Source organism: Lacerta agilis, chromosome 1 (assembly GCF_009819535.1).
Source record: "Lacerta agilis isolate rLacAgi1 chromosome 1, rLacAgi1.pri, whole genome shotgun sequence".
In the NCBI taxonomy this organism is placed as follows: domain Eukaryota; kingdom Metazoa; phylum Chordata; class Lepidosauria; order Squamata; family Lacertidae; genus Lacerta; species Lacerta agilis.
The window spans coordinates 78,110,145-78,134,379 of NC_046312.1; the positions used below are offsets into that span (position 1 = coordinate 78,110,145).

At 43.1% G+C, this 24,235-nt stretch overlaps 1 protein-coding gene across 5 annotated transcripts in view; it reads right to left on the bottom strand.

The window, feature by feature from the left end:
- The window catches only part of MYRF (myelin regulatory factor), a 92,597-nt gene that overhangs the window by 24,230 nt on the left and 44,132 nt on the right, over nucleotides 1–24,235 (bottom strand). For 4 of the 5 annotated variants that reach the window (XM_033156992.1, XM_033157007.1, XM_033157015.1 and 1 more), the window contains exons 2-7: nucleotides 20,477–20,564; nucleotides 19,111–19,491; nucleotides 11,371–11,432; nucleotides 6,771–7,101; nucleotides 4,506–4,678; nucleotides 3,968–4,091 (exon numbers count right to left, since the gene is read on the bottom strand). In XM_033156992.1, the coding sequence (XP_033012883.1) occupies nucleotides 3,968–4,091; nucleotides 4,506–4,678; nucleotides 6,771–7,101; nucleotides 11,371–11,432; nucleotides 19,111–19,491; nucleotides 20,477–20,564 (1,159 nt within the window). Of the gene's footprint in view, nucleotides 1–3,967; nucleotides 4,092–4,505; nucleotides 4,679–6,770; nucleotides 7,102–10,931; nucleotides 11,307–11,370; nucleotides 11,433–19,110; nucleotides 19,492–20,476; nucleotides 20,565–24,235 lie in introns of those variants that run through there. The other variant, XM_033157024.1, reaches the window with a different exon arrangement.

Genomic DNA, 24,235 nt, shown 5'->3' on the forward strand with positions numbered 1-24,235 from the left:
TAAAATTATTAAATCTGAATTGTAAAAGGAGGGGGGAATTGGTGAGGGAAAGCTACTTAGTTGTAGAATGTGCAAATCATGTGGCCTGAGTGCTTTACAACCTATCTTTCTCCATTTAGAGCCCCAGTACTTGGGCCACAAACTCTTTTACTTTCTCAGCGAAATTCAAAGGTGTGTGTGTATAATGTTTTATTCTGCATTTATTTCTGCTGCAACGAGGATGGGTGCCTCTAGTTTGTAAAAGTACAACATGGTTTTCATTGAGGGAGAGATTACCCAAGTTAATTATTATAAAAATGATTGCTTTCACCTCACTGAGAACAGGGGGTGATGCTGAACATGTGCTGCCTACAGCCCATGGAACATTAATGGGAAATGGCTATGTTGAAAGCCAAGTAGTTTTTAGTTATCCTCCTCTAAGAGTGCCAGCATGGTTAAAGAGCCTCGTCAAGGAAGCAGCTAGACTGGAGGCAATGAGAATTCCTTTAGCAAAATAAAGTCATGCCGAAGTGAGAACAATGAATAATATAGTGATGGGGGGGGGGAGAAACTTCTGTCTCTACTTTCTCCACACCACACGTAATTTATAAACCTCTATCCTGTCCCCTCATACATTATTTCTAAGTGCAGTGGCTCCATCCCTTGATAATCTGGGTTCTGCTTCTGCATCTCAGAGCCTGCTCAACCGCTTATCCTGGTAGACCATATTGGGAAAAACAATGCTGGGCAAGACATGCCTTTGGCCTCTTTGTATGTTCCTGTGGAGCAATATATATATCCCTACTCCCCTTATACATACACAGGGAAGGAACACAGATAAATTACCTTCTGCGAGACCTTGAGAAGGCAGCCCTCAACAGTGATACTGTGCGTGGGCATCCTGGGCCATGCAAGGGCAGACTCCCTCTAATGCCACAGCTGGCTTGAATGTAAATCACTGGCCATTTCTCTCCACATTGCTCTCATGAAGCCAGATAACCATCTCATTTTATTTGGTACCACAGACAAGAAAGGCCCTTCCCTCTCTCCCCAAAATGGGGCCAAATAGGAGATGCAGGCTGCATAGAAACCCAGGGGCGGGTTCTTGAGAGTAGGCAATTCCCGGAATCTGTCTGACTGCTTGCCAGTTCTCTATCACCTTTCTGGAATGCAGGGAGGATCTGCAGCTGTTTCTCTCCCCCACCCCTTGAACGTTTGTCTCTCCTTCACCCTGGAAGCTGCGTTCATTTGCTTCTCCCAGCCTCCTGCTCTCACTTAGCTGGTCACCAAGAGTTTGTCAGTTATCCTGCCTCTGAGCTCCCTGATTTATGCCCTTCAAGGCTCTCTTATCCATATAAGAATCACAGAATTGTAGGAGAGCACAAGGGTCATCTAGCCCAACCCCCTGCAATGCAGGAATCTTTTGCCCAACCTGGGGCTTGAATCCATGATCCTGAAATTGAGTGTCTCATGCTCTCCCAACTGTACTATCCAGCACTGCCTTTGAGCACAAAATCAGTGCCCAAGGCATCTTAAAACCATTAAAAACAACCTTGTTTAAAGTCCCTCCCTTCCTGCCATTTTAGTTTCCTCTATCTCTGATGTTTCCCACGTCTAACAATCTTTGCTTGATTACATGCCCCATGTCCCTGCCAAACCTTTTCAATGCCACTTCTAGCTGCTCTTTCCTTACTATTCACTCTATCCACATTCCTGCCCCTCCAATCTCTGTCCCTCTCTCTAGCACTTTCCTTCTTCAACATTTCCTCTGTGAATCCCACTTCTCCTTCCAGTCAAACCAAGCTATACATAGGTGGAAAAAGTTATTGTTGTGGCCACAGAGCTGGGCCCTGCTACCATTCCCAGAAATCATTCCAAGCCCACTTTTTGGGATGTGTAATCTAAAATGTAGATTGGTGAAGCTATTCTGATGAAGATAGGCAACTACATTTGCATTCATTGGCCACCCCTGGTTACCAGTGTCTCCTCCCCTCTCCTTATAGACTTTCCACCATTACAATTCTCACCTAGATTCAGACTGTAAGCTCCTCTTTACAAGGCAGATGTCTACACCCATGGCAACAGATAGCACCACAATCTCCACAGATAGGAGAAGCATCTCGCATATTATAATCCACTTTGTCTTAAATCCAGGATCTCAGAAAAATGAGCTTACGGGTGACGTCCAATAATGTCCTGTAGGCTTCCCATGGGCATCTGGTTGGCCACTGTGAGAACAGGACACCAGACGATGGGCCACGTTTTTATGTTCTTATTTTCTCTGCCCACTTCCAGTTTATTTTCTCTCCAACCCTCTGGTGTAGATTTTGGGGCTGTGTGATGGCCTGCAAAGGGAGTGGGGTGGAAGGAGAAGCCCCACTGCAGGAGTGGGCAGCTGCTTGTGCCACACTGGATTCCCCCTTGTGTAATTTGCTTATGTTAGCCTATAAAATGCCATGTATACTCTTGCTGACCATCATCATTCAGCATAACATGGCTCTAGCTAAGAGATGCTGCCTTTATCTTTTAGTAGTCTAGACTAGACTAAACACCAACAGATATTAGACCAATTAAAAGATACCACACCACTTTGTATGCTTCTTTCATATTCATCTCTGATGCATGCATCATGGTTATTAGTTCCTTCCTTAAACTTCTGATTGCCTTTGCTTTGTCAGTGCTCTCCGACCAGTTTGCTACTTTCTCTGTGTACTCCTTTTCAACTTATCATTTATCTGTTTGAAAAAGGTATATGCTCTCTCCATTATCAGTCAATTTCCCAAGCCTACATTTCCTCATCCATTGTTTGTTTTCATCCCTTTGCTTTGGCTTCTATAGTTAGAATTCTTTGAAGTTTGCAGTCTTCTCACACCGGGTGTTTCCAGAAACCAAAAGATATATTATTTTATTTTGCTGCACAAGCAACAAAATGGACTGCCTTCTTAAGAGGGGTCACTTTTGCTGATGAAACTTAACTCCCCTCTCCCTAACCCTTGAGTGCCTGCTCTTGGGGAAACCACTCTTACCTTTTCCCAAGAAGGGCCAGGTGGCTGAGCAGTCTCGCACCTGGAGTTTTTCCATAACACTATACCTACCGCCCACTAATGCATCTTTCTTGATGGTAAAAATTTCCTTACCACCCACCAGTGCTCGATAGAAGGAGGATTCAGCTTGTGCTGTAGAACCCCCTAACGCTCACCTAGAATCCTGAAACGCCCACTAGTGGTGGTAGGGACCAGCTTGACAACCCCTGCTCTAAACAGACAATAGGACAGCATTTTTAAAAAGGCAATTGTCAAAAGGTAACCAGGTAATGGAGAGGTGCAAATGCTATCACTACATGCCACGCTTCCGAAACAGGCGAGAGAATTAATACTAGATCAGTTCAGATCTCAAGTGCTTGCAACAGAAAGTATAAAAATGACTAAAACCCAGCAATTTCTACAAAAACCAGGATGACACCTGAGGAAATGTCAAGGATGCAATAATTTGAGATAAGTGCCACTGAGATTTCAGAAATCAATGAACAAGCAAACAGTGTTGATGGAGGAGCAAAAAGGCTAGTGTGCCTTTTCTATTTTTTTATCAGTTGATAACACACCCATTCAAGATAGCCTTCCACAACTGATTGTCTTGTTTCTGATTTCTGCAGTTTTATTAGTCACATCTTCCTCATTTCTTTCTTTCCCTTTCTGTGTTTTTCTGTTTCAACTGTACAGCAATGGCTACAGAAAATGTCTTTTAAATGTACTTTGTAGAGAACCTAATAACTGTAAGTGCTTAATAAACAATATAAAAAATTTAATACTATTATTAAAATGGTGTAAAGTGGCAATTTAAAGAGGTTCAAAGTTGTGAGGCTTTTCTTGCATGCTATATACACCAGCCTCCAGCTCCTTGTGATTAAATAAGAGCAGTGCTACTCTTGAGCAAATATTTCTCTGAGTCAGCATGCAGAGAAGTTTACACAGGCACCATCTCTACTCACAGCTCCTTGTAGTTGGCATCATACAGAGTTGCCCACTTGTTCTGTTGATGTGGCTGCCATTTTATAGACTGGTAATTGGGATCCAAGTAGGAGCCATTCAAGCTGTCATTGTCCTGAATAAGGCCTACAGCAATAGTAAAATTGTGTATTTACAAAATTGCATATTTACACCTCATGCAAATAATCCCTCCTGCTACAAGGGAAATATTCATTCTTGCCCAACCTCCCAATGGCTTTCCCACCATGCAAAACATCCCATGACTTTTTAATTTCTTGGTTTTTGTAACCAAGGAAAGGAAAATGCTTTTCATTATCTGCTCTTTTCAGCTTTGGGGAACTGCCTGTTTAGGGAACATTCTGTTTGGTATGAAACAGCACATTCTCCCTAGAGACACATGGCTCACATCTTCCTCATGGCCCCCATTCCTCAGTTTCTCCTCCCATGCACCCACTCTATGGAACTCCTCCCCTTTTGGAACACGAATAACATATGGATGCTGACAATACTACAGGAGACTGGGGACAAAGGCCACTGTACCTGGTGAGAGCGCCCCCTGCTGATGCCAAGGAGGTGTTTGGGCTCTGTCAGGGTTGAGAGGCACAGACCCTGTCCCTGGCTCCTGCTTTATCATCCCATTAAGCATCTGGGCATTGAGAGTATTTGGGGGCGACTCTGAGTGTTTCCTCTTCTTGGCAGGGTGCACTGGAAGTCTGTGGGGTCCAAACACAGAAAACAGATAGTAAGAACATTCCAACTTCACATAACCCATAAAAATGTATAAAAAGGGGGGAAGGATTCCAGTGGGTACAGGAGGTGAGCATCAGCCAAGCTCTCCCATAATTCTGTAGATATACAAAGAGTCGCTCACAAATTGTTGTCTGGTGCTGAAATAGATGCATATTCTAAACCTGTACATTCCCTCCCTCTGTCCTCACCTGACCCAAGACGGAAAGAGACAATTGGCAGGTTTCTTCTTAGGTGACTGAGGGGGTATATCTGTGTCTCGGTTGTACCAGACTTGAGAATGAAGCTATGGACACATGTGACTGAACCCTCCTCCATACAAATGTTGTTGTTGTTTTAATCCCTGCACATAGAAAACTAGAATACCGTGAGGTATTCCTGGTGAGTGGAACTCACAACTGGGTTGTAGACTGACCTAGGTGTGTCTCACCAACAACACATTACCATTCATAGAATCAAAGAATGGTACAGTCATCTAGTCCAACCCCTTGCAATGTTTCTACACGTCTACAGTAAAAATCAATAAATGGATCTCATAATGTACATTTTGGCTAAAGGTGGATCTTAGGTCTGAACTGGATAATGACCACTGAAGGTGAACATGTCTCTCCCATATGCTAGCTTTCAGTGTGCAGGTATTTGTTTTGCATGGAGAAGCATTTTAATGATTTAAGCCCCACCAACAGCTTTATGTATGTCCCTTTTTCAGAAAAAAGCAGCTTCCCCACCCCACCCCACTGGCCCCGCACACACAACCATGTTTCCCTCATCCCACAGTTAGTTCCAAATGCACGTTCAGATTGTAGAAGCAGTGTGTGGGAAGGGTTAAGTAATCCCTCAGTCCATGTCTCTACCAAACTCTCTTCCTCCTCAAACCTGCTCTTGAAATTGTTCATTCTGCAAAAAAAAGGTGAGCCATTTGAGGCGTGTTGCATGCATTTGTGTGTTTTTTCTAGGTCAGCCACAATTGACAAATGTGATAAATAATTAAAGGAGCTTATGTACTTGGTATGCATGCAGAAGGCACTAATCTCTTTACTTTAAAGGGTTGTGTTACTATCATTGCAATAATTGTTATGCATTATCAAAACAAAGACACTCTTTAAAATCACTTTTTACAAAAGCAGTTCAATCCTGAATATACCGGTATTTTCAAACCTTGTCAGGGACTTTGCCTCCAGCTATTAAATCTGAAATAACACTCCCATGGATCTAGATGCATTAGTGCTGGGACTATGCTCTCCATTACACCCAATTGTGGCATACAGGTAATGATATTAATGATATGCTTAAATGTTGAATGTGCAAGTTTATGTCTAGAGTTAATGAATAAAACAAACACCATTAGTTGTACTGCTGGATAAGTGTTTCAATGGTTCTTGTATTTGTTTAAAAACTAATTTAAAAATTGTTGCCACACACACACAATATCCCCCTGATAAACAGTCCTGTAAGGGGCACATGAGATCTCCAACAGAAGTCTCAGCAATCTGAACAAACCACAATTTGAATGAATCGTCAGTGGAAGAAAGGACAAAGCTCTGCTTGTGGTATAGCTTTGCCTTTTGTATTCTTCAGAACGCCAAGAGAACTTGGCTCAATTCTCATTTTGCTGCTCACCCTTTTCAATTTCACCTCAGCAGCATATCACCATAGGCCCCTGACCTACCATATTAGTCCCCATGACTATTATTGGGCCTCCTGCTATACATGTAATCCAATAGCAAACTCTGCACATCAAGGGTTTCTCAATTAGTTTAGTTATATTTATTATATTTATGTCATGCTGTTGCTGAAAAGGAGCTCAAGATTTTGTACGTGGTTCTCCCCATCCCAATTTTATCTTCACAACAACCCTGTGATACAGGGTAGGATAGGAGAAAGTGACTAACCCAGACCACCCAGTGAACTCTACGGCTGAGTGGGCATTTGAACCCTGGTCTCCCATGTCCAACACTCTAACCACAAATGTCTACTAGGATCAGAACAAGTCTAAGGGGGCTCAAGTAATGCTTCTACTCCTCCCCTATCTCGTCCATCGTTTCCCCGAGGACTTACTCTGCTCCATGCTGCTGCAGCAGCTGGTGAAGCATCTGTGACTGCTGGGCATGGTGGAGATCTCCAGGTGACATGCCTTGTCCAATAGTGAACTGGGGCATCAGAGACTCAGCCTTCATGTACATGTCCCGCTGCATGCTGGGATAGTGATGGCTGTGTGGCTGCTGGTGTGGGTGAGGTGGTGGTGGTGGTGGTGGAGGAGGAGGAGGCGGCCCTTGGAGGTGGGATGGTGGAGGGGGTGGCGGTGGAGGAGGGGGTGGATGCTCCAGGCGGGAAGGGGGAGTTATATGACACATATTCTCAGGAGTCATGGTTCGAAGGAGGTGAGGATCTAAAAAGACAGAAAGTCAGTAGATTAATTTGTGGCACACATATAGCCAGGTTATGCTACAGAAAAACATCCCAGTCTCTTTGAACATTCATGTAACCTTGGGCAGCCATTCCAGCTGTGTGTTCTGAATGAATACAGTATAAGGCCGTAGACGTGGATGGCCTTAGGGGGATATTCCAGCCCATTTCCTTATATTTTCAGCACTCACTGACACAAAAGGAAAACCTCGAGCAATTTTACTTGGGAGATACATGGTAAAACATGCAGGCAGCATCGCTTCTATTGCATTGAAATAAGCTCTTCTAGTGAGCTGGAATGACAGGCAAACCTTTGACACTTTAAATGCATATTTTGAAATTTCAACTCATTTAAAATGACCAAGTTCATTTAAAAAAAAAAAAAGATTTAATTGCTAAATGTATAACCAAAGGGCAGCACCCCAAACAGAAACAAATGAGTAATCCAGCAAATACAGGAGAATGACTTCCTGCCCTCTTAAAAATCCCAATGATAAAAATCTAAATCTCTATGCATAAAGGCTCTTCTTCAGCAAGCAGGTAAATTCATTTAAGAAATTTTATGATACTGAGCGCCAAACACACACAAAAAGCTGTTATGTGACTAGTCTGGTATACAGTATTATAAATGAGAGGTGAAGGGAAGCGGCTGCTCCGTATGATCTCTATATTTCATGATATATATTTCCAGGCTCACATCAGGCACAATAATCTTGTTGGGACATCCGCCACGTTGAAAGGTGAGCCTTCAAATGCTTTTTCCTTTACATATGCAGAAGTTTGCCCGTTCTTCAGGCTTCTCATAGTACCACTGTTATTGTGTGGAGGTGGGACAAAGGGATTCTTATATAACTAGCTGGCAAAGTTCTTTAAAGTCTCAGGGTGCTGTTCTACTAGCACGTCCGGTCAGCGCAAGGATTTCTGCTTCTGCAAGGGGACATTTCCCCACCCAACTCTGTGTACCCTGCAGCCTTCCCAAAACTGGTCCTAGAACAGATTTAGGGACGTACAAAGGGAAGAAAGGGAGAGACTGTTCCCTTGCCCAAGCAAAAATCCTTGCCCTGGCAGAAAATCCACCTTAGAGTTATGTCAATTTCCACCCTCAGCAGGCACACATTCAAAGCAGAATGGCTCCCTAATCAGTCCTGATTCAGGGACCCTCCTTGCTGGGAGTACTAGAAGGTTTTTCTCCTGTTTTGTCTCTCCACAGGGAGAGGTCAGGCTTTCCCTTATCAGAAGGCAGTTTTCTCCCTCACAGCAAGATAGCATGGCACCCTCGCTCCATGGGAATGTCAAAGGGCATCAACACATTGCAGAAATATATGCTCTATGGTCTTGAAAGTGGCAATAACATGACCTCAGATTACACCAGTCCATGGAGTTAAAAATAAAGAGGTTATATAACCATGCAGTTAAAAGCATTAATGGGGCAGCAGAGTCAGAATTGAGTTACGAGAATAAATCTGGCTTAATTTAACAACAACCGTTGCTCAAAACCGCACAAGGACAAAACCTTTTTTTCACCATTATTTACCAACAGCTTTTCTGTTTCATTTCATCACTTATTCATACAGAAATATCATCACTAAAGGTAGTTAGAAATGAGTTGAGAATATATACATTCTGAAAAGATTGGTGTTGCTGTTCAGTGTGGCCAGCAGTCAGCCAGGTTCTCTCACCAACTTTTGAGTACAAATATAGACCTATTTTGAGGGGTGAGCCCACCATGGATCTCCACCTACCCCTTTTAGGGAAGGAATGCAACTTTCCTCAGAGAACTGAGGTCAAGAGCAACCAGTTCTCCCCATTTATAGTGGAGTCTATCCGGACAGAGTGCTGACTGGCTGGCTCTGGAGCCAATCACAAAGTCACTGCCCACACACCAGAGCAATGATTCATTTTTTTAAATCAATCAATCAATCAATCATTTTTTTTTTAAAGCCACTGAATTATCGGATAAAAAAGCCACCCCCTGAATTATTGTTTTTTAAAGCCATTACTGAAATCCTTTCTGGAATGGTACTGGATTCAGAGATAGCTACATGCGTCACTGGAGAAGTGAAGGGGGCCTACAGAGCAGAGGTCAAATCACCCCACTACCTCCTGTAGGTAGGTATCTCTGTAGGCACCCAAGCTTCAGATTTGTCTAGTGAAGGCCTCATAGTGAACTACCACTGGAAAGACACAAAGAATGCTGGTGAAAACTACAACACCAAACAAAGACAGAATTACAGGACTCAGCTGGAATGGAGGCTTATTTATGGCCTGTCTCCCAGCTTTTATATGTTTGAAATATAAACATGTTTCCAAAATGAGTTATGAAGTACCTGTTTCATTTCAAAACCTTCTTGTGCAGAAGACATTTCAGTGACTTTGGGGGAAATTACTGTTTTCAGTAATACATACAAATCACATCACATGTGGGGGATTAAAGTCAAGACCATGGCAAACTCTCCTTGCTGGGCTTTTATTGATTTCATGCAGAAAGGGTGACATGGAAGCCTACAGTACATGCAAAGACTTTACATATCTAGGAACAGGCTGTAGGGCATTCACAAAAGCCCTTGACTCAAGTTCACATCCCTCCTTAGTACAACAAAACAGAAGTTTACTTAACTTTGGAGCCCGATTTAAAGTTAAGCATGTAGGGCTCTGGTTTGTCAGAGTATAGGGGTAGCTTTTTTAATTAGCTGTCTTTTGTATCTCGGCTAAAGCCAGGATCGAACTGCTCTTGAACCTATAAAAGTTATAGTAAAATGGAATGGAACTTCACACAAACACAAAATTATCTTATAGAACTCAGTAATACAAGTTGTGTTGACGGCCACCATTGGTCAATGAACTAGACTACAAACTAATATAATTTTCATTTTTGAAAAATGTCAGGCTTTGCATTTTGCTTTGGTGAAACTACAGAAGCCAATATCAAATGTTTGACATTCACAGGTTAAAAACTGGCTGGGGCAACTGTTATGGCAGAGTGAATATGCAAGCAAGTTGTGGAAAAGTATGTTCTTGAAAGCCATATCTTATCTTCCACTTGTAAAAGGCTGACTTGGCTTCCAAATACACCTTGAAACAATGGAGGATTTTTTGAAAACCATGAGACCGCAGAGGCAAGGATATATATATTGGCACTCTCTGCATATGCACCAGGACTCACTCAGATCCTGCCCCCTACAACGCCTGAGGTTCTACCTCTTCCCCTCAGCAGGATGATGAGAGCAGGATGGAACCCTTCAGACTCCCTCTTCTGCTGCCTTGGTGGTGAGGGAAAGCAGTTCACTCTGTGGCAAGTAATCTGGCCTCTTCACTATATTTAAAGAAGGGCCAGGAGGAATTCCAGGGATTTTTGTAGTGAGATAAACAGAACTCTTGACCTCTTCCATGGAGAAAGGAGAAGTAGCTGCTTCCACTATGAACAGGGCTGAGGTTTTAAAAGAAGAGGCCAGTGGGGAAACTTCAGAAAATTCCCGTCAACACACCAACATATACTCCACCCAATTCTTCTCCCTCTGCTGCTAATTCTCTGGCGTATGAATCTAAATTTCCTGAGAGGAATGTCATCATGGGGTGGCAAATGTAGGCAGTGGAGAAAGATTCTACCCTCCCAACTTCCCTCTCTTAACTTATACAAAGCTTGGAGAAGGGCAGAGAAAGGCTGACTTTGCTTAACGGGGTGGGGGGAGGCAGACAGACCCAGCCTCCATTGTGTATCTAAGATTTCTCTGCCTGACACAGGAAACAGAGGAGAGTCTCCCTGTACCAATCGGAGCTACAAAAAAGGTGGCAGGAGGCTCAGAGCGTACTTACCATCTAATAGCAAGCTCATGGCAATTTCCTTGCTTTGGTCTTCATTACTGGAATAGGCTTGTTTTTACATAATTCTCCGGAAGTCAACATCTGACAGCACCGCCATCCACAAAACAAGGTTCAAACACTCCATTTTCACTTCTTCACTAGGCAGAAGTCAACAGTTTCCCCATTTTCCTCTTTCAAAAGGTAGATTTACATCTTTCTCTCCCCACACACCTCTTTGTGCTCCTGCTCCTCCCCTCCTCCCCCACTCTTTCCAAAGGGTAGCGGGAAAACAATAGGCATAAGTCTAGGAATATTTACTAACTGATAATCTCTTCACGTATTGCAGCAGTCTGTTTTTCCCCTGTCCGATAAAGATTTCAGAGCCAACCACTTTTGAAAACCAAAGAAGGGGGGGACGTCGGTGTGTTTGGGCTTGAATCTGAGCACTTACCATTCACCTGCTGGGGGGAGTATGCCTCTGATCCAGAGTCCGGGGGAGAGTCGGGTAAAGTGCTGAAGAGCAATTGAGGAAAAAAAAATAGAAGGAAAGGTCAAACAAGCGCCTTGAGAAATTGATAAGGTGAAAGAATGCAAAATATCCTTCAAACCTTGGGGAGAAGCAACAACGCCATGGATAACCCCACTGCCTGCAGCACCCTCAGCTGGTAGAGATTAACAATGGACTTGACATGCATTTTTCTGGAATTGTTCGCCAATACAAATCCTCCTGAGACTGAAGTCAGTCAATGTAACCTCCAACAGACAGGTCTTCCTGCACAAATTCTCCCTCCATCGAAAGCCTCAACCACTGGCCACTCCCCAAAGTGCCAGGAAGCCCACCACGTCTAATGCCCTTAACTACTCATTACAGCACCTCCTGATTAAAGAGTTTGGGACTGTTTAAGCTCGTATTCTTTCACACCCAGCCTATGCTATTTCCACAGTGAGCCCTTTGATTTTATTCATAGGCATCTAATTTCATGGCCATTTTGTTGATCTCCTAATAAGACTCCTCTCTTCGCTCAGCAGCTCTTGCTCAGCTAAAAGAAGCCAAAACAGAAATGTATCTGTTCCCCAGAAAAAGATGATTAACAGATACAGAGGAGGCTTTGGGGGAGTCTGGCTCTGTTCCAAAAACTGACCCATCTGAAGAAAAAGCCATGAGCCTAAAGGCCAGATTATCCCATCATCAAGTATACCTGAGGCTACACGTGGAGCCACTTGACTGAAATTGACAAAGCTAGCCAGAAGCAGGCAAGAGAAAGGGGTCTGGCCACAGCCACTGCAAAGCAAACCGAAACATTCTGTTTAATGACAAGAAAGAATTCTGAGTTTAGAGTTTTTGTTGCTGGTTAGCTTTATGTCAGAGAATAAAACACATTTTATTATTATCTGACACATTTCAGCAAAAACAGGCATTCCTCAGGGACTTTTCTACAAGAAATGGGACAACAATGAACAAACTATACTTAATGCTTTGGGAATTGATTAAGAAGTGCAATAAACCTCAAGATACTGAAATTAGTTCTCCTTTTTAGTCTTTTACATTGGATGAGTCCCATTTTGCTAACTTCCTGTGTAGCATGTAGTATAAACACCAACAATTGGGAAACACTTGCCTGCAAGCGCTCCAGTTGGAGAACAGCCTTTACCAAAGGTGTCATGGGCTTTGAAGACACTTGAACTCAGGACGCAAGGGAGAAACGTGCTAAGAGGAAGGCACGCTTGGCAAATCCACACCGTGATCAACTCCTGCCCGGAAACCAATGTCCCCACTGTGGAAGGACGTGTGGATCCAGAATTGGCCTCCACAGACACATTGTTAAAACCGTGTTTATGGAAGACAATCTTACTCGGCTATGAGTGATTGCCAAAGAAGAAGAAGAAGACTTACAGAGCGCCATTAATACGTACATTGCTTTGCTGAGTAGCAAACAAGTATCAAATCTCAGGGGTCTTTAGGTACTTATCTCAAACTGGGTTTTTCTTTGGTATGTTTCCAACAGAGGATTCAAAATGAGAGTGAGTCGACATTAGAACAACTTGCGCCCACTCTTCAGCCCCCAACTCCATGCCCTTCAAAATTAAGAGCCACAGTACACTTCTTTCCCTTTCAAATAAATTTCATCCCTAGCACCTGCAACTACAAGAAGAGAGCCTTGAAAACTTCCCTACAGGTTCATAAACTGAGATCCAGTCTCCAAACACACCTACCAGTAGCTGACGGAGACTGCGATTGTGATGACTGGCAAGGTCAAGTAAACACAAAAGCCAGTAAGATGAGACTGAAATGGGGAATGGAGGGAATGGATGTTCTAAAAAAAACCAAGTGAGTTAATGGAAAGTCACTTCAGGACAACACTGACATCCTCACCTGTGCTATTAATTGGGCTACTTCTGCGAAGACTAGCTCATGACAGACCTTTCCAACGCTACTCAGATTATTAAACTCACACAAGTAGCAACGTCTAAATTGTCAGTTGGTAGCCTCAGCTATTAAGCTGGTTTGTTCCTTTTAAAGAAGTGTTAGTATCACTGCAGTCTACATAAAGTGCATGCTTTGTTGGCAACATGAGTAAAGAGGGCAAGGGATAAATAGACTGTAGAGAATGCACTACCCTGTTAGCCAAGAGTTGCTTTCAGTTATACATTTCCCTGCTTGCTTTATGAAAAAGTGAAAGAAAGCAGCCAAGAAATGTATGGAGACCTCAGTTGGCCTATTGCTGCTGGCATGATGCAGCAAGAGTGTCAAGAAATAACAGAAGAGGATGAGACAGGAAATCTAGTTCCAAGCCCTATAATGCTAGATACATAGTGGTGGGCTTTAAAAAATGAGGGTGAAGTGATGACAGACAGATATCTATCTATCTATCTATCTATCTATCTATCTATCTATCTATCTATCTATCTATCTATCTATCATCTATCTATCTATCATCTACAGAGAAGTATATCATTTTTTTTAAAAAAAAAGCAATTCTGAGTTGACTAGAGAGGAACAAAATCTTAACAAAGAGAAGCTTCTGATTGTCAAGAGAAGAGAGAACCAGGGCATGGATAAGCATTTTTTAAAGCACTAGAAACAGAATAACTGTTTTTGGCAGTTTCAGAAAAAAGAAATAGCAACAGGCTAGATGAAGATGGAAAAGAAATGGAGGAGTATGGCTCCGAGTGTACACACCTAGGAGAAAGGGGAACAGAAGTCAAAAATAAGAAAGGATAGGAAGGCCTTCAGAGCCTGCAATAGTAATGAACTGATACACCGTCACCAATAAATGAAAATTGATTTGGTGCAAAAAGGAACAAAATATGGGTGGAAAAAGCAGAACTAAACCTTTAGTAGAATAATAAAACCTATTACATTTCTGATGTGGAACCAGTAAAAAAATAACAGACTTTCAGTAAGGCTGTTAAAATAAGCGGGTGAGTATGGCTATGTGTGAGGGACATGGGTGGAGCTGTGGGTTAAACCACAGAGCCTAGGGCTTGCCGATCAGAAGGTCGGCATCCCCACAACGGGGTGAGCTCCCGTTGCTCGGTCCCAGCTCCTGCCCACCTAGCAGTTCGAAAGCACGTCAAAGTGCAAGTAGATAAATAGGTACCGCTCCAGCAGGAAGGTAAACGGCATTTCTGTGCGCTGCTCTGGTTCGCCAGAAGAGGCTTTGTCATGCTGGCCACATGACCCGGAAGCTGTACGCCGGCTCCCTCGGCCAGTAACGTGAGATGAGCGCTGCAACCCCAGAGTCAGACACGACTGGACCTAAGGGTCAGGGTCCCTTTACCTTTATGGCTATGTGTAATATTCTGAGAGGTCAAGCCTCAACATTTGAGCTAGGAAAATTATAGTTACACATTTTTACAGACTGTGGACTGAGAGAAGAACCTGGTGCTTGCCAGATGATGTTGGAATTCCATCAACCTCAGGCATCATGACCAATTGCCATGGATGGCAGGAGCTGTAGTCCAGCAAAGGAATAGGAAGAAGATGCACCAGCAAAGGGAGACAAGGGTTGCTGAAGAAATGAGGAGAATTAGATGGCCATGCTGTTGGATTCAAAATGAGAAGAGAGCATACAGGACTGAATGATCAAGGACAGAAAAATAATTGGAAAACTTGGCAAAGAGAAATATTTCAGAAAGTGGAACACTTCACAGTCAAACTGCTGTGTATCCAAATGAGAGGTGGCTTAGGCACAAATATATTCCACAAGGGGTTTAGAAACAAAGAGGAGAGAGATGGCTCTGTGCTCCATCACCAGCACACATAGCAAAGGCAGCCATACCCCATGACACCAACCTGTGCTATTTCTGATAAGAACCCCAACAACAAACTGGAGATGAAGATGATCTTCTCAGCAAAAAAAATATGGCAAGGAACACACTGGTAACCTTCCCAATGTCCCGCCCAGCTTCCTCCAAGCACCAGCTTAGCCCAACTGCACACAATGAGCAGGATGGTTGCCTCTCCTCACTAATTAGCCGCCATGACTAGCAGGGCTATGGAAGCTTGAGGAAGCATACAGCACACCCCTTCTCTGGTTCTCAAAATATCACGTTATGTCACGAAGCTCCTCATGCCTCTGTTCCTTACAGCAAAGCTATGGAACCTCAGGCTCAGGGGGCTAAATGTCCAGGCTTCTGAACTGAGCCCTCGAGAGTCTTCCCAGGTCACACAAACACACCCTTCACAGGCCAGATGCTCCTTGGTTGCTTTGCTGGGTTGGAATGTGCCCTTGAACTATGACAGTGTCTCTTGTTTACCTGGAAAGAGGATGAAGGACGATGTGTAAACCTCTGCCTTTGCATGGTTGGAATGTAACTTACTGTACAAGGGTAAGATTCACATCCATTGCTGTGACAGCTTTTGCACCTGGCCCTGCTCACCACTGGTATGAGGCCCCAGGAATGCTATCCACAGGGGAATGTGGCCCTCGGGTTCCCCACCTCTGCATTAAGACACAGGTATCTTCTGTGACTCTCGCCTCTTTCTCCTGACCCTCACACTTGTGTTCCCGTCTGACGTCAGTTAGCTAGCCTTGGCCTTAATTTTAGGTCAGTGGATTATCTATGGCACAGCCTCATTTGAAATTCTCCTTGTTGTGACCCAGCTCTAAGTTAGATGTGCACCTTCTGGAGGGCAATCAAACAGATTTATTTGCTCTTTTCAAGGCCCCAGTAGACTTGCTTTGAATAACTTTCTCTTCTTGTCTGTCCATTAGATTCTACTGCCCTGTACCTTTTCAGCTTCCTAGCCAAATATTTACATAAGTGTTTGCATATAGCCTTTGCAGCACAGCCAGGCTGGGCCAATCCAATGAGTGAGCCCACCCAGCAGGGTGCATCTCACAGAGGAGCACTGCTTGTTTTGCAATCTTTGATCCAGAGAACGGATCAGAAAGCTTGGCAGAAGAAAAAGGATCTTGCATGGGAAGGAAAAAAGGAAACTTTTTCCAAGTAACACTCAGAACAAAGCGACCCCAATTGCTGTGGTAAAAGGAGGGAGATGAATCAAGGAGTACTAACTTCTGGATGGGATTCTATTGTAGGCTGGCAGTGCTGGGTAGTATTGATAAGGATAGGGTAGCTTTTGTTTTTATCTTTTTTTTTTTTAAAAAAAAGGGTGAAGGATAGATATAAAAACATATAAACGTAAATATTACATGGAAAATGTGCTTATTTATATTTACTTGTTTTATATGTTAATCCTTCATTTCCCCCCAATTTCTATTTCTATTGAAAAAGTGCTTTGGTACAATGTTTATGAGTTCTTCCTCTGAGACTGGTAAAGAGAGCATTTCTGCAGAAGTGTGCACAAAGAATTCAAGAAAGGGAACATCAGAGGTGCCATTCCTAGCAGACTGTGAAAATATGTTTTCAATTGCTAGGCTGAAAAACAAAGCAGCACATTATTATTTGATCCTGTTGGTCTAAGGCTTTGAAACAAATGAACAAACAAACTAGATGCTTCCCCAAGGTTCTCAGCATGTAATACCTTTAGCTAATGTCCAGACAAGCTTTAGGGATCTTAACTGGGATTCCAGAGTAAAGATTTAATTCTGCATTAACCTGTGCCTCAAGTGGATAACAAAAACTCTGATTCTATTCCTGCATCTCCCCACAGGTAGTATACAGCAAAAAAAAAATACAACACCCCCCCCCCCACTCTTATTGGAATGACGTTGGTTGCAAGTGTATTAGAACCATTCAGAAATAGAAGGCTGCATGCAGACCAATAATTTGCTTTGTTGATGGCATCACAGCATCAGATCATCCTCTGTGATCCTCCACATTCTACTAGCTTATGAAGAACCAGTCTCTGGGCTGAAGGCACAGAGTGCTAGTTATATCTTAACATTAGATATTTGATACACTCAGCACATTCTTTGGCCCCAAATACAGCAGCAAGAGTAACTTCAACTGGTGAGGAAACAAGACCTGCCTGTGAAATGAGGACCCCTAAATCAGTTTTTCATCCATCCCCAAAGTGCTGTAGAGGTACATAAATATAAAATCCATAGAACCCTCTCTCCCAACTCTGGGATTGAGATTCATACCTATAGGACATGCAGACACAAAAATTGGACATGTACTTCAAATCTGACGTAGGTGGTGCTGAGGGTTAAACCACAGAACCTAGGACTTGCCGATCAGAAGGTAAGCAGGTCAAATCCCATGACAGGGTGAGCTCCCATTGCTCGGTCCCTGTTCCTGCCAACCTAGCAGTTCAAAAGCACATCAAAGTGCAAGTAGATAAATAGATGCCGCTCTAGCAGGAAGGTAAATGGCGTTTCCATGCGCTGCTTTGGTTTGCCAGAAGTGGCTTAGTCATGCTGGCCACATGACCCGGAAGCTGTCTGCGGACAAACGTCAGCTCCCTTGGCCAATAAAGCGAGATGAGTGCCACAACCCCAGAGTCGTCCGCAACTGGACCTAATGGTCAGGGGTCCCTTTACCTTTACTTCAAATCTGCTTGTGAAGTTCAGGCTGACTTACCTTCTCCTAGCCCCCTGCTTCCCATTTACAGTCCATCTAGTCCTTAGTCATCATGCGAAGTTCTCACCCCCACCAGCCCAACTGATCTTCTGCTTCCCTCACAACAATTGCAGTGGCTGTCAATAGACTGTAACTGGCCCTTCCTCCTCAGCAAGTCAAAAAGTTCATGAGCACGTCTGAGAAGCTCACAGGCCACAGTGAGCCAGGACTCCAAAAGCTCAGTTCCTCCTCCTCCATTATCCATTTCCTGTTTGCCCCAGTAAGTCCCTTCCACAAAAGCATCACTTTCACAAACTCCCATAGCAATGAGCTGCTGCCACCCATTTCCATTCTTCTTGATCCAATGAATGTCCTTCTCATGATTCACTTTGGCAGAACAGGGGAAACACATCATCTCCCTAAATTCACCTAACTGATATTTATCATTTTCCTCTGAAAGGGTATATCCAGTGTCAATTGTAAGGAAGTGGAAATTTGGTTTAGCCTCCATGCTCTTCAAGCCTAATAAAAAGGATATCTAGGGCACTCCCTGGGACCACTTTTTGGTGCCATAAAATAGAGATTTGGTCAGACATCCTTTTGGAATAGTTTCCTGACAGGCACATACTTTTCCCTAGAAAGATAGTAATACTGCAGCCTGTTCATTTCCCCTAAAAATGCCTAAAATCCACATCCTGCAACTTCTAAGCCTTCCTATTTTCACCTGCAGGCTGCACAGACAACTGGCCTTGTTTGTAACCATTGTAAATATCCATGAAGTGCCCAATTAAGTTCCATCTGTGAAAACCATAACCAACAATAACCTGAATACCACCATACTTAACTCTATATAAATTATCTGTTGGTGTTTCAAAATCTAAAATGTGGTTTTAGCTTTCTATTTTTTACCATTCATGTGCCAACATTTCAGCTCATTCCCCTCCTCCCAGAGCACTCAAGTCCTGGCTCTTTTAGTAGATCATTCCATGAGCCTAGGAGGTTTTGCCAGCTCTCCTCCAGAAACCCAGTTCCTATGGACAAAAGGTTTCTTTCTTAGAATACACCTTTGTTCTTTAATTTAGACTGCCGTGGAAATAGTGTCATAAGAGTTTGCAGAATCGTTCAGATACAACTTACCACTCTCAGGCCCTAGATTGAACTGCACCCTCCCACCACCCCATCACCTCCACCTCCTCCTCCTTTACTCAGCATCACTTACCCAGGTGCATAGGAGGCCTTCAGCTCTGATTTGATTGGAGGGGCAATGTTGGTGAGGCAGTGGCTGCTGAGGTACCCCTTGGGCATCACCATGCCATTGTTGTTATTGCAGTTGAGGTGAGTACTGTAGCTGGGTCCACATGGACTGGGCAATGGGGGGCCATGCCGGATTGGAACTTGGTTGCCAGGGGGGCCATGGTGGAGACTGTGCCGGATGGGGACTTGGGTGCTTGGAAGGCCATGATGGAGGGGGCCACTAGACGCAGCATTAGAAGCATGGCCAGCATTGGAAACAGATACACCGACACTGGCAGAGCTGGAAGGTTGGGCATGAGGGTAGCCAGCAGAGGCTGGGATTTCAGAGATGGAGTCCAAATCAGAACTGTAGGAGAGAAATTAAAACAACCTGAGCAACATGTGCATATTGCACTTTTCAATTGGCAGCCCTGATGTGCCATACAGGGTGACTCAATAGCTATACACTGAATGATGTTGGCTCATTACATCATTAATTCTCCCTGCCCCCCAATAGAATGTCTGAAAACATATAATGCCATTTGATCCATGATATGGAATAGAAATAGAAATAGAAATAGAAATAGAAATAAATGCAACGGCTAACTTGAAAGTGGAGATTACAACCACATTTATGACATCCTGTTGGTGCATGTGTGTGTAGCAACAGGCATCAGCACTGTTCTCTGGCATTTTTTCCACTATGAGATCAAGAAAGAATCATGCACAAGCCTTGGATATTCTTCTGAAAATCTCCTTTTAAATACTCACCAAGTTTATACTTGGTCAACAAGATGTGATCATCTGGCTGCTTGTGGCCCTATGACACCAAGTACCATCCACACAGAAGACATATAACCAATGCAGCACCTCTTAGCCCAAAATGTAAGCTCCTGTCGGGTTCTCTCTTGCATGACAGTTAAACTTAAACCCCCTACAACCTTCTACTTATGCTAAAGTTATCCATTTCCTTTTGATTGTTTCCTATATAGCAAAATCTGGTAATAGCAACCCCAAAGATATTCCTTTGGATAACACACAACTGAGCTCAGCCGAATCAACCCTGGAGATCAATGGGGTGACAGATGTCGCAGCCAGATCGCCCTCACATCCAACTGAGCTCAGGTGTCTGGAATCAAAAACTTAACCAATGGCTCTCAAGAAAAGAAGAATCAAAATAAAGATTTAGGAAGAACTGTGGACGTGGTAGGGATAGACAGCTGAGCACAGTTGTGTGGAAGACAGATAGCAAAGGAAATATAATCACACCATGCAGCCACCATGGTCACCCTCACGGCATCATTCAACCATCACTGTTTATTAGGAACATAGGTGCAAAAGAACGCACTTACATATCTGGTGAGTCTTCCTTGCCGATATATTCTTCCAGGATGCTGGTGTCAATGTTTGATGGTTCCAGTGCTCCATTAATATCATGACCTGAAGCAAAAACAGGTTGCACAGGGAAAGCTATTAGCAAAATTCAGACAAAGTGCCACTGTTCTCTCAAGGCCAGACAGAGCTCTGATGATGGAAATTCCCCAGAACAAAAACGCTGGCTTAAGTCAAGGAACTGAATTGGCCTTAAAATGGATATTTGAAGGAGGAAGTGGCATCAGATTCAGATCTGAAGAATGGGGTATTGTTCCAGAAACATCAGCTGGAGGCCAAGAGATGGACAACAGAAGAATGGACACCAGAAGTAGAGGGCGCAAAAGATGGATGGAGGAACCATTTTATTCACAAGGTCTCAGAAATGGCTAAGGGATTTGAGTCAAATTACAGGAACAATTGTCTAGGAAGGGGATAATAAAAAGTATTATTTTTGAACTTTTATAGTATTTCAGAATCACCCATATCATAGAAGACATTTTAGTCAATGTTACTTTAATGAACGAACAGCAGTAATGATAATTTAGACAAGAGTGACCTTTTCTGGGTGTAACACTTTACGAACAGACCTGGCTGAGACTCAATCTAGTGTGCCTTTCCCTCTCCTTTCTTCCTCCAATGTGGCTGTATCCTCAGTTTAGTGTTAAACATAGTGGACAAACTATGGTTAGACTTAACTATAGTTTACTGAAGCAAGGCAACTTCAAACCTTGGTTTATGAAGCTGTCCTGTTTCTGTGAAACATAATTAAGATTAATCACAATTTAGGGCTCAGATATTATGCTAAACCATGGATATCTAGAAATGAATGGAAGCAAAAGCTTTTGAATTTGTCCTTGTGATTGTGCAGAGGAAAGGAGCCCAAGTCCAAAACTCATGTACAGAACAATAAAGAGTAATTTATTGTTATGCCTCAACCACAAAAGTGTCTAATACATACAATAAACAGCTTGGGTAAATATACATAACCAAAAGAACAACCCCAGTAAAGGGGGGGGGCAGTAAATGAATGGATAGGCATAGACCATAACAACTGGCTTGTCCCTAGAAAGAGTCGCAAACTGTTAGGATTACTTAGTTGCCATTTAGTCCTGGTAAAAAATTGTTTCTTCCTAGAGATTAATAGTCTTAATAAGAACCATTGCATTTACTGAGGAGAGATAAAAAAATTCCAGTTGCACTTATTGCCTGTGACCCTGAAGACCAAAGTAGAAGTGACTATGGATAGCCTTGATCAAATCTCCCATTTCTTTTGCAATTTTTGAAAATAGCAAGGGGTCAATAGATTGGGCCCATGGTGCTGGGAAAGGGGGGGGGGTTAACTGTCCCCTCAATCTTCCTAATGAAAACTGCCCTCCTCCCAAGCTGCTATTTGCCTTGAGGGAAAATGTTTGCGTGCCTGCTGTGCCGTTACCTGTGTCTGGTTTGCCTGTGGGAGGCAGCACTCAGGCAGCTCACTACACCATTCCCATGCCACAGCTGGGTTAAAATGCAATCACAAAAGCCTTGGTTCTACCAGTTTTTCATCTACAGAACACAATATTTCCCATCACCACCACTTTTCTTGCTGTGCCTCTTGGGAACAGACTATCAGCTCTTCCCCATTACTCCACTGCCATATCCCTTTTCATGTCTCAGCTGCATACCCATCATACCCCACCACAAGAATTCTGGGAACTGTAGTTTCCCAGCCCCCTTACAGCTTCCAGGATTCTTCTGAGTGCGGTGATATAAGCTTTAAGTGTATGGTGTATCCTGTCTTGTTTAGAAAATGACTGGACTTTCTTTTCCTTTCTTCCAGGATGTTCCCTCTTTTTCTTCTCTTGCACTGAAAAATGGATTGGGTTTGTTGATAAAAAATAAACCTCCCGCTTTATCTGTTTCTGCAGGAGTCTGAAGCTTTGTGCACAATTCCTAAGTGCCAAAGGCATTATCAAGAAAAAGGGAGGGAGTCCTTCGCCCACAGCTCAGATAATGAAGAGACAACCTTTTCCTGAATGGATCAATCACATTAGATTAGAATGAGATCTCCCTCCCTCACCAGACAAGCACACACACAGTCAAACGAGTCTCTCACTTCCCACCCCTTAACAGCATTCTGGGTAAAGGTTAGTCAGCCAACCAACCAAAAAGAAAAAGGGGGAAAGGAGGGTAGAAAAACAGGGGGCTTCAACCTATCAGAAATTTACCCTGCGAAAATCCCTTTAATACCAAGACAAGCAAATCAGCAGAAATAAATCCAGTGAGGAATTTTGCCAAAAGGGTTGGTGGGTGGGTGGGTGGAAGGGGGGAGAAAAATTAGAGGCACTCTTTCCCTTGGTCATACAAACTGAGAAAAGGTAGGCCAGAGACACAATTTCATAATGAAGCATACAACCTTTGATTTGCCACACCAGGGAGAAATCATATGAGATAGTCTACTACTGTACAGCACTCTTGTCAATGCCTATTGTATCAGCAACAGTTCATCACTGTCTATAAGTACCGTATTTTTCTGTCTAAGATACCCCCATGTATAAGACGCCTCCTATTTTGGGGGACTCAAGATTTAAGAAAATGGGGGCAGATGGCCCAGAGTATAAGATGCCCCCTAATTTTTGAAATTATTTTTAGGGGGGGGGAACCTAGTCTTATACATGAGAAAATTGATATATCTCTCCCCTTCCACTTATCCCATTCAGTGCAGTTGAGATTCTTGGGTGAAGACCACCTGGTCCTTAGGAATTACAGCGCAAGCCTATCAGAGTCCCCAGACTCAGAGCTTTCATTTAGAAAAAGGAGCAAGTCTCCAGCCCTTCTCGAGAGAAGGCCATAAATGCTCAACTAATAGCAAACGGAAACTTACTACACATATGCAAAATTGAGAAATTTAAGCCTTTGATGAAATACAGTGGTACCTTGGTTTACGAACTTAATTCGTTCTGGAAGTCCGTTCTTAAACCAAAACCATTCTTAAACCGAGCCGACGCTTTCCCTAATGAGGCCTCCCGCATCCAGTGCCCTTCCACTGTTCAGATTCCGTTCTTAGACCGAGGTAAAGTTCGCAAACTGGGACACTACTTCCGGTTTTGTGGAGTTCGTAAACCAAATAGTTCGTAAACAGGGCTGTTCTTAAACTGAGGTACCACTGTACCAGCAAAACTACTGGACCCCCGAAGATGACTAAAATCCAGCTTGCAATGAATTTAAGAAACTGCCAACTCGCAAGATGGTTGTGAGATTATGTATTTGTTGGTATAATGTTCACCAAAGATATCCATACTTAAGTTTGGGGAAAATAAATGAGGAAATCATTTGATTAGGGGACTAGAATAATATGGCATTGTATTTGCTTCTTAAAAGTTTTCATTACATACGAAAAAAACTGCAGCAAGTAACAGCTCTATGAACTGGGATATTTTAAATAATAAAGTTTCTTTTATTTATATTCTTAGTTACATGTTTATGAAGTGCATAAATATTATAGTAGGCACCAAATCATACAAATCTGAAGTATCATAACATACACCATACTGTTGCTATTTATGCATGTCTTCAGTATGTATGATGCTCTGGCACATTCTATAGGGCAAATAGACAGGTCTCCGTCCCAAAATGAGTTGGATCAAAAAGGACAAAATAAGTCTTTCCGAGTAAACCATTAAATAATCAGAAAGAGCACGAGTCTGAAATGTTTTAATTTGGGGAGGTAAAGTGAAAGCCCTTAACTGCCAGTCATC